At 44.3% G+C, this 10577-nt stretch overlaps 1 protein-coding gene across 1 annotated transcript; it reads right to left on the reverse strand.

The window, feature by feature from the left end:
* Window positions 1-6011: 6011 nt before the first annotated feature.
* LOC106098908 (uncharacterized) lies at window positions 6012-8622 on the reverse strand. The gene is made up of 2 exons (XM_013276908.3): window positions 7074-8622; window positions 6012-6685 (listed from the first exon to the last, which is right to left on the reverse strand). Exons 1-2 carry the CDS (start codon window positions 7992-7994, stop codon window positions 6656-6658), a joined length of 951 nt encoding a protein of 316 aa, XP_013132362.1. The 5' UTR covers window positions 7995-8622; the 3' UTR covers window positions 6012-6655.
* Between the last annotated feature and the right edge of the window lie 1955 nt (window positions 8623-10577).

Below are 10577 nucleotides of genomic sequence, written 5' to 3' on the forward strand. Positions count from 1 at the left end.
ACAGGGAGACAACGTGGCGTGTCTTCAGTCTCCACCTGTGACAGGGTTTCAGTCACCAAAGGGGCTAGTTCGGCCACACGAGCTGCATTGATAACAGAATTGTTCATAGACACATGATTCATCTGTTCATGGCTAGGTTCCCGGACATCCATCAATTCGGCACAATTGGTCAAAGAAGACTCATTCACGTTCATTTTGCAGTCATGTGGTGGACATGTAACCTGATCAGAGTGTGGCTACACCTACAGCAGTTACACTTACTTCTGATGGGGAGGCTGGCACTAGGTTAACGCCAAGAGTCTGAATAAATTCAATTTCAATTCAATTCAATTTTATTTATATAGCGCCAAATCACAACAAAAGTCGCCTCAAGGCGCTTTATATTGTACAGTAGATAGCACAATAATAAATACAGAGAAAAACCCAACAATCATATGACCCCCTATGAGCAAGCACTTTGGCGACAGTGGGAAGGAAAAACTCCCTTTTAACAGGAAGAAACCTCCGGCAGAACCAGGCTCAGGGAGGGGCGGCCATCTGCTGCGACCGGTTGGGGTGAAAGAAGGAAAACAGGATGAAAGACATGCTGTGGAAGAGAGACAGAGATTAATAACAGATATCATTCGATGCAGAGAGGTCTATTAACACATAGTGAGTGAGAAAGGTGACTGGAAGGGAAAAACTCAATGCATCATGGGAATCCCCGGCAGCCTACGTCTATTGCAGCATAACTAAGGGAGGATTCAGGGTCACCTGGTCCAGCCCTAACTATATGCTTTAGCAAAAAGGAAAGTTTTAAGCCTAATCTTGAAAGTAGAGATAGTGTCTGTCTCCCGAATCCAAACTGGAAGTTGGTTCCACAGAAGAGGGGCCTGAAAACTGAAGGCTCTGCCTCCCATTCTACTTTTAAATACTCTAGGAACAACAAATAGGCCTGCAGTGCAAGAGCGAAGTGCTCTAATAGGGTGATATGGTACTACAAGGTCATTAAGATAAGATGGGGCCTGATTATTTAAGACCTTGTATGTGAGGAGCAGGATTTTGAATTCAATTCTGGATTTAACAGGAAGCCAATGAAGGGAAGCCAAAACAGGAGAAATATGCTCTCTTTCTAGTCCCTGTCAGGACTCTTGCTGCAGCATTTTGGATCAGCTGAAGACTTTTCAGAGAGTTTTTAGGACATTCTGATAATAAAGAATTACAGTAGTCCAGCCTGGAAGTAATAAATGCATGAACTAGTTTTTCAGCATCACTCTGAGACAGGATATTTCTAATTTTAGAGATGTTGCGCAAATGGAAGAAAGCAGTCTTACATATTTGTTTAATATGTGCGTTGAAGGACATGTCCTGGTCAAAAATGACTCCAAGGTTTCTCACAGTGTTACTGGAGGCCAAGGTAATGCCATCCAGAGTAAGAATCTGCTTAGATACCATATTTCTAAGATTTTCAGGGCCGAGTACAATAACCTCAGTTTGATCTGAATTAAGAAGCAGAAAGTTAGCGGCCATCCAGGTCTTTATGTCTTTAAGACATTCCTGCAGTTTAACTAATTGGTCTGTGATACCTGGCTTCATGGATAGATAGAGCTGCGTGTCATCTGCATAGCAGTGAAAATTTATGCTATGTCTTCTAATGATGCTGCCTAAGGGAAGCATGTATAATGTAAATAGAATTGGTCCTAGCACTGAACCCTGTGGAACACCATAATTGACCTTAGTGTCTGAAGAGGACTCTCCATTTACATGTACAAATTGGAGTCTATTAGATAGATATGATACAAACCACTGCAGTGCAGTACCTGTAATACCTACAGCATGTTCTAATCGCTCTAATAGGATATTATGGTCAACAGTATCGAATGCAGCACTGAGGTCTAGCAGGAAAAGCACAGAGATGAGTCCACTGTCAGAGGCCATAAGAAGATCATTTGTAACCTTCACTAAAGCTGTTTCTGTGCTGTGATGAGCTCTGAAACCTGACTGAAACTCTTCAAATAAGCCATTCCTCTGCAGATGATCTGTTAGCTGTTTGACAACTACTCTTTCAAGGATTTTTGATATGAAAGGAAGGTTGGAGATTGGCCTATAATTAGCTAAGACAGCTGGGTCTAGAGATGGCTTTTTAAGTAAAGGTTTAACTACAGCCAGCTTGAAGGCCTGTGGTACATAGCCGATTATTAGAGATAGGTTGATCATATTTAAGATTGAAGCATTAATTAATGGCAGGACTTCTTTGAGCAGTTTTGTAGGAATGGGGTCTAAAAGACACGTTGATGGTTTGGAGGAATTAATTATTGAAGTTAACTCAGAAAGATCAATTGGAGAAAAAGAGTCTAACTTAACATCGATGGTACTAAAAGTAGCTGTAGATAATATTACATCTGTGGGATGATTATTGGTAATTTTTTCTCTAATGATAAAAATTTTATTTGTGAAGAAGTTCATGAAGTCATTACTAGTTAGCGTTAAAGGGATTGTTGGCTCAGTAGAGCTCTGACTGTTTGTCAGCCTGGCTACAGTGCTGAAGAGAAACCTGGGGTTGTTCTTATTTTCTTCAATCAGTGACGAATAGTAAGATGTTCTGGCTTTGCGGAGGGCTTTCTTATAAAGCAGCAAACTATTTCTCCAGGCTAAATGATGATCCTCTAAGTTTGTGACACGCCATTTCCTCTCCAGCTTACGAGTTATCTGCTTTAGGCTACGTGTTTGAGAATTATACCACGGAGTCAGGGACTTTGGATTTGAGGCCTTAGTTTTCACAGGAGCTACAGTATCCAGAGTCGTACGTAGTGAGGAGGTAAAATTATTAACAAGATAATCGACCTCTGTTGGAGTAGCGTTCAGATAGCTGCTCTGCTCTATGTTGGTACAGGGCATTGAAGATGATAACAGTGGGTGGATTATATTCTTAAACTTAGTTACAGCACTTTCAGAAAGACATCTACTTTGATAAAGTCTACTCTCCACTGCTGTGTAATCAATTATTGTAAATGTAAATGTTATCAGGAAATGATCAGACAGCAGAGGGTTTTCAGGAAACACTGCTAAATGTTCAGTTTCTATGCCATATGTTAAAACAAGATCTAGAGTGTGATTAAAGTGGTGGGTGGGTTCTTTTACATTTTGAGAGAAGCCAATTGAGTCTAATAACAGATTAAATGCCATGTTGAGGCTGTCATTTTTAGCATCTACATGGATGTTAAAATCACCCACAATAATTATTTTATCTGAGCTGAGCACTAAATCAGATAAAAAGTCTGAGAAATCAGAGAGAAACTCTGTGTAAGGCCCAGGTGGACGATAGATGATAACAAGTAAGACTGGTTTCTGAGTTTTACAGCTGGGGTGGACGAGGCTAAGCATCAGGCTTTCAAATGAATTAAAAGTCTGTCTTGGTCTTTGGTTGATTAATAGGCTGGTGTGAAAAATTGCTGCCACACCGCCCCCTCGGCCTGTGCTTCGAGATTTCTGGTAGTTAGAATGACTCGGGGGTGTTGATTCATTTAAACTAACATACTCATCCTGCTGCAACCAGGTTTCTGTAAGGCAGAGTAAATCGATTTGTTGATCAATTATTAAGTCATGTACTAACAGAGACTTGGAGGAGAGAGACCTAATATTTAATAATCCACATTTCACTGTTTTACTCTTTGGTTCAGATGTGGATACTGTATTGTTCTTTCTTTGTGATTTTTTTATGTTTAAGTTGTTTATTGCTGGTTTTTGGTTTGTTTTTTGTCTTTTTGGGAGCTGACACAGTCTCAATGGAGATGGGTTTTTGGGGGGGTAGCAGGAGGAGAGAAGCTGCAGAGAGGCGTGTAAGACTGCAACCCTGCTTCCTGGTCCCAACTCTGGATAGTCATATTTTGGGGGGTTTAATAAATTTGTCCACATTTCTAGAAATGAGAGCTGCTCCATCCAAAGTGGGATGGATGCCGTCTCTCCTAACAAGACCAGGTTTCCTCCAGAAGGTTTGCCAATTATCTATGAAGCCCACATCGTTTCTGGGACACCACTCAGACAGCCAGCAATTTAAGGAGAACATGCGGCTAAACATGTCACTCCTGGTCTGATTGGGGAGGGGACCAGAGAAAACTACAGAGTCCGACATTGTTTTGGCAAAGTTACACACCGATTCAATATTGATTTTAGTGACCTCCGATTGGCGTAACCGGGTGTCATTACTGCCGACGTGAATTATGATCTTACTGTATTTACGTTTTAAATTTCCTTCAATGTCGCCTGCTCTGGCCCCTGGAAGACAATTGACTATGGTTGCCGGTGTCTCTAGCTTCACATGTCTGAGAACAGAATCACCAATTACCAGAGTTTGACCCCCGGCGGGTGTGTCGCCGAGTGGGGAAAAACGGTTAGACACATGAACAGGTTGGTGGTGTACCTGGGGCTTCAGTTTAAGACTATGCTTCCTCCTCACCGTCACCCAGCCGCCCTCTTTCCCCAGCTGCTTGGGGTCTGCCGGGGAACAGCTAGCGGGGCCTACGCTATCTTCGGCTGCACCAGCTACAGGGGCCTGGCTAGCTACGGGTGAATGAAGGGTGTGAAGCCGAGTCTCCAATTCAGTAATCCTGGCCTCCAGAGCTGCAAATATGCTACATTTGTTACAGGTATCATTACTGCTAAAGGAGGCCGAGGAGTAACTAAACATCTGACACAATGAGCAGGAAAGTGCAGGAGGGACAGGTGAAGTAGCCATGGTGCTAACGAGTCGGCTACGAGCTAAGCTAAGCTAGCGAAACAGTAAAGAGACAGTGAGTGAATACTTTGGCTATAAATTAGGTAGTGAGTACACAGAAAGGGTGATTCAGATGAAGCACGTTAAGATTATACTATGAAAAAGGGATGTATCAAAAGATTTAAATTAAATTGCTAAGCAGAAAAGCTACTCAGAAACACCACTGTGTTTGAGCAGGAACAGGAAGTGATACTCTACCACAAAGCGAGCGAACACCAAGTGACAGCGCCACCCTTCACCACCCAATCACTCTTCACTCTTCTGTGATTGGTTTGACAGAGCCATTAGCTTTAGCAGTAACCACATTAGTCACAAACAACTCAAAAGCGACGCTGTCAGAGGGGATTGAAGCCTCATTATGCTCTGACTGACAGGAATCATGGGGCTCGGCCTGGTATGTAGCAGTCTCAGTCCTGCATTCCCCAGCTAGCCCCCCACCAGAAGCTGACTTACGGTGCGCACACACCGAACGCGAGAGAGGCGGCCAGAGCGTCAGGTTCACATGTAAAGTCAATGGAAAGAGCACGATGACACGCGATTGCGCGTCCGGCGAAAATGCGGAGGCAGATTTGCGTCGGGAAAACGCCAAAACCCATGAAACGTGCATCAGTGTACCGCGTGGGGCGCGTGTGACTCGCGAAAGAAAACCACGCGCGTCAGGTTGTGTGTTGCATTTTGTGCACACGCTGAGTTGGAAAATATGAACTCCGGTGTCAAATCACGCCCCGACAACCAATCAGGAGCCTGGTGACGTGGCTGTAACTAGGTCAAAGGGGCAGATCCAGTCACTCCGTATGGAGGAAAAGCTCATCTGTGCCGTGGCTAATCATCCAGAGCTAAATGATGCTAGTTGCTACTTCTACCGAGACAGGAATAAAACGGACCTAGCTTGGAGGCACATTAGTGAGGAGATTGGGCAACCTGGTAAGTTCATTCATTCTGCTTTTTAATTTCCAGACTGACCCGATGAAACCGTGCAAAAGCTAGCAAGCCCGCCTACTGTCCCGATATTTTCCCACTGATGTACAAATACCTTTCCGCTAACAAGATAATGTGTTTATTCAGAGGACATCTGCAGCACAACACATCTGGCACAACTTCCTCCCACATTTCCGGTTCACGCGCGTGGAAAGATGCAATTTTGAGGCGCGGTGGATTTTCCCTGGACACGCGTTGAGGTGCAAATGTGCACGCCTGACATTAGGGGCGTTTGGGGCGTTTTCGCTCGCCTCTTTCGCGTCCGGTGTGAACGCACCGTTAGACAGAGACTCTGAGTCACCTATGAAGGGAGGTGCAGCTGACACTGTGTTTAAAAGAGCTGTGGCTGCCAGTGGTGGTGCAGACTGTGAGCTTACTAAGTCAGTAGTACTCCCAACCAACACCCCATCCTGAAATGATTTAGGAGAAACAAAAGAGCATGATTCCAAATTTACACAAACTGAAGGTAAAACATGATCATTGGAGACAGTATCGGAGGCCCAGATCTCAGCCTCAGCATTCACTGCGCCCCGAGGGGAGCTGGAGCTACATGGTTCAGACATGTGTCCCCCATCTTCTTCTTCTGGGGGGCACAATTCACTTTTAGGGTTCAGAACACAGACCACATTACCATTACTGTTCTCTTGACCAGAAACACAAAACTCAGGCGAATTGTGCTTGTTGAGTACAGGAGTGAGAGCATCACTCAGAGGTCGCTTTGAATTGTTTTCCTCTGGTTTACACAATAATTTGATCTTACACAATTCATAACAAGTATTAGAGTCACAAGATGAATGAGCTAAGGAACAGTCAGGTTGATCACCAGGTACAGACAGGGTGTCATTATTTAAGTCACACCACTCATGACCAGAGGTTATATCACCACCCTTCACACCAAACATGAGTTCTTGAGCAACACTTTCATCATTTATTAAGAGAATGGGTGGTGTTGAGGAGCACTGGGTCGCTATCGCTCCCCCAGCACATGTAGAACTTGTCTTTATCTCTGGAGCGTCTGCAGATCCTTCATGACAGTCACATTCCTGCAACTTAGGAAGACTTTGAGGCGAAAGATTGTCACTAACCTCTATTATTAACGGAGTCTGAGAGGAAACGAGAGTTCCACCAACCTCCAGCTGCCGCGCGGTGCTGCAGCGACATTGACGTCGCCTCTTCTTTGAAGAAACCACTGAGGCAGAAGCATTGGCTGTTGGGGGAGTGAGGGGTGGCAGACCCTGGCAGCTCCGAGGGCCCCGAGAGCCAGGCGTGTTCCCTGAAAGATGTGCTGACAATCGGGGGTGAGCCACGGCTTTCCCCGGAGCTCCTCCTCCAGGTGGGCGCGAGCTGCTTGCTGCCGCTCACAGAGGTCGAACTCCATGATTTCCGTAGTAGGTTTTTCTAAACAACTAAACACTGTACTTCCAGTCTCAGAACACAATTCAGTTATAGTTTCCAGGCCCGGCGAATCAATACACATCTCGCTCTTTACTATAGGAGGATCATGAGACACAGACACACAGTCACTCACCCCCGAGGGTAGCGCGGTGCGACGGCGGCGCTGACGCCGGTTCTTTCTGGAAGTGGGTACGATGGATGCTGAAGCCACCGAAGCCAAGGGTGACGTGGTGGTGATCTCCTCGTCGTCCTCCCACATCCTCGCCAGAAAAGAGGCAGGTGAAGTAAAGTCCGAGCGGGGTGGAGAGGCCGAGCGGCTCGTCCGAGGCGGTGCAACAGGTGAGAGTTCCTCCTCTGGAATGAGCCAGGGCTTCCAACGGAGCTCCTCCTCCCGATAAGCCCGTAACACCTGCTGCCGCTCATCATCACCAAAATCTATGGCCTCCACCGTCTCCGTGTGCTGCTCAGTGCAGCTTGACTGTGGCGGAGGCGGGGGAGCCGATGAACGGTGAGAAGATGGCGGTGCAGCGGTGAGCCTCAGTGTCCCTACTCTGACTGCCTCCGGCTCGTGAGGCAGCGGCGACGACAACCGTTTACGGGTCGGAGTCGTAGGTGCTGAGGCGGCGTTCAACACTCTCTGAGCCAGCGCACGGGCGCGAAGCTCCTCCTTCAGGGGGGCCAGAGAGTCGAACGCCTCAAAAAGCTGGGGAAACTGCCGGAGCTGTGGCGCCTTCTGAAGGATGGCGTCTATGGCCGCCAACCCAGTGGACACCACTCTGGGGTCCGCGCACCCACAGATGCGTGTTATGATCCGGCTGAGCCGCTGCAGCTCCTCCCCGATCCCATCAGTAGTGACCGCTGGGTCCATACTGGTCGGATCGTACTGTCACGCCGGGGTGCGCCGGTGTGTGGAAAGAGGTAGACGAAGATGCAGACACGGTGGAGATAAAACGTAGTTTCAAAAAATAAGCGAGCCCTTTATTGGCAGATGGCAAAAGAAAGACCAGCCACTCGGGAAACTAAGGTGGCTATTGAACTCTGTATCAAAAAGGCTGAGACACTCAGTGAAAAACTATGACAAACTATGAACACTGAGTAAACTAGAAAACACAGAGAAACAATAGAGCAAACCTAAGTAAACTGTGGTGAGGTTAACAGACGATCCGACACTGACTGAGGGAAACACACAGACTAAATACACATGAGGAATAATCAAGGGGAGTCGGATCACATGGGAAACACGGCTGACAACAATTAACATAATGACAGGACACGTGAAACTAAATACAATAAACACAACACACCAAGCTCTTTCAAAATAAGACAGGAAACATAAGAAGACACGGCCATGACTTGAATCTTACAACCAAGGAAAACTTAGACACAAAACATGGCAGAATGAAACTAAATAAGCTGAAATGAAAACTAGACTAAAAAGAATAACAAAACACCAAAAAACTCAACATACTGGGTCGCATGACCCAGGGCCATGACAGTAGTACCATATCACCCTATTAGAGCACTTCGCTCTCACACTGCAGGCCTACTTGTTGTTCCTAGAGTATTTAAAAGTAGAATGGGAGGCAGAGCCTTCAGTTTTCAGGCCCCTCTTCTGTGGAACCAGCTTCCAGTTTGGATTCGGGAGACAGACACTATCTCTACTTTCAAGATTAGGCTTCAATCTGTCCTTTTTGCTAAAGCATATAGTTAGGGCTGGACCAGGTGACCCTGAATCCTCCCTTAGTTATGCTGCAATAGACGTAGGCTGCCGGGGATTCCCATGATGCATTGAGTTTTTCCTTTCCAGTCACCTTTCTCACTCACTATGTGTTAATAGACCTCTCTGCATCGAATCATATCTGTTATTAATCTCTGTCTCTCTTCCACAGCATGTCTTTATCCTGTCTTCCTTCTCTCACCCCAACCGGTCGCAGCAGATGGCCCCGCCCCTCCCTGAGCCTGGTTCTGCTGGAGGTTTCTTCCTGTTAAAAGGGAGTTTTTCCTTCCCACTGTCGCCAAAGTGCTTGCTCATAGGGGGCCATATGATTGTTGGGTTTTTCTCTGTATGTATTTGTAAATAAATACATTTGTAACCCTCTGCACTGCTGTCCCATTAATTATGGTATTTCAGCCAAATCATAGTATTTCTGCTATTTTATAGGATTTGTGCTAATCATAGTATTTCTGCAAAATTATATTATTTGTGCCAGAACACACAGTTCACAGTTGAACAACAAGTAATTTTGTGACCTAACCATGTTCAGGTTTTTTTCAGCTGTCCATTTTGTTTTTCCAATTTTTCTATGCAAGTTATTACTATTCTGCTAAATCATAGTTTTTCTGTTAAGTTATAATATTTCTGCTACTTTTCAGTATTTGTGCTAAAGCATAGTATTTCTGCCAAATCATAGTAGTACTGCTAAATTTTAGTATTTGTGCCAAATCATAGTATTTCTGCTACGTCATAGTATTACTGCTAAGTATTAGTATTTCTGCTCAATCATAGTATTTCTGCAATGATGCAGTATTTTTGCTAAATCATGGTATTTCTGCTAAGTCATATTATTTGTGCCAAATTATAGTACTTCTGCTATGTGATAGTATTACAGCTAAGTCATAGTATTTGAACCTCAGTATTTGTGCTAAAACGTAGTATTTTTTGCCAAAGCATAGAATTTGTGACAGACCATAGTATTTCAACCAAATCAGTATTTCTGCTATGTTATAGTATTTGTGCTAAATCAGAGTGTTTGTGCCAGATCATAGTTTTTCTGCAACGTTTAGGTATTTTTGGCTAAATATAGTATCTCTGTTATTTTGTATCATTTCTCCTAAATTCTTGTATTTCTGAGAAGTTATCATGTTTCTGCTAAGTTACAATATTTCTGCTCTATTTCTGCTATGTTATTGTATTTCTGCCAAGTATTATTTTTACTCTATGTTATTGCAGTTCTGCTAAGTAATTACATTTTGGCAAAGTTTTTGAGTTTCTGCAAAGTTTTTACAATTTCTGCAACTTTTCAGCTTTTTCAGCTAGTTTCAGCAGACAGCTTCAGCTTTACAGCATCCACACAGCATTTTCGCAGGAAATGCAAATTTTTCTAGTTAGTTACATAATTTCATGAATATGTATAGTTTGTGTTAAAATGTCTTTATTTGAAATGTACATGCGTAAAGTGTAAGAGCTAGTGTCTCGTGAGAATACCCTTAATGAGAGTACACAAGACTTTTCATGGACTGCGAGGGAGCAGATGTCTCTCATGAAGCGTGTTAAGCTAAAAGTTTACTAAAAGAAAAAGCAACACAAGGACTTAAGGACCTCTTTTCAGGACAAGCAGTCAACGAGGTATTTGTCGTTTGAGAAATGTTTTTATTTGTGTTTGGACTTAACGTGTGTACTGTAAAGTTGCTAATTGGTTTGTACTGTTCACTCGTGACCAGTTCTCACGGG

This window comes from Oreochromis niloticus, linkage group LG20 (genome assembly GCF_001858045.2).
Source record: "Oreochromis niloticus isolate F11D_XX linkage group LG20, O_niloticus_UMD_NMBU, whole genome shotgun sequence".
Lineage (NCBI taxonomy): Eukaryota > Metazoa > Chordata > Actinopteri > Cichliformes > Cichlidae > Oreochromis > Oreochromis niloticus.

What these genes read in the sequence shown, in the direction of transcription:
- LOC106098908 (XM_013276908.3), bottom strand. Translation starts at nt 7,994, where the DNA reads ATGGACCCAGCGGTCACTACTGATGGGATCGGGGAGGAGCTGCAGCGG. An exon ending in GTGAGCGGCAGCAAGCAGCT is followed by an intron (nt 6,686 to 7,073) that starts CGCGCCCACCTG and finishes GACCCAGTGCTC; the next exon opens with CTCAACACCACCCATTCTCT.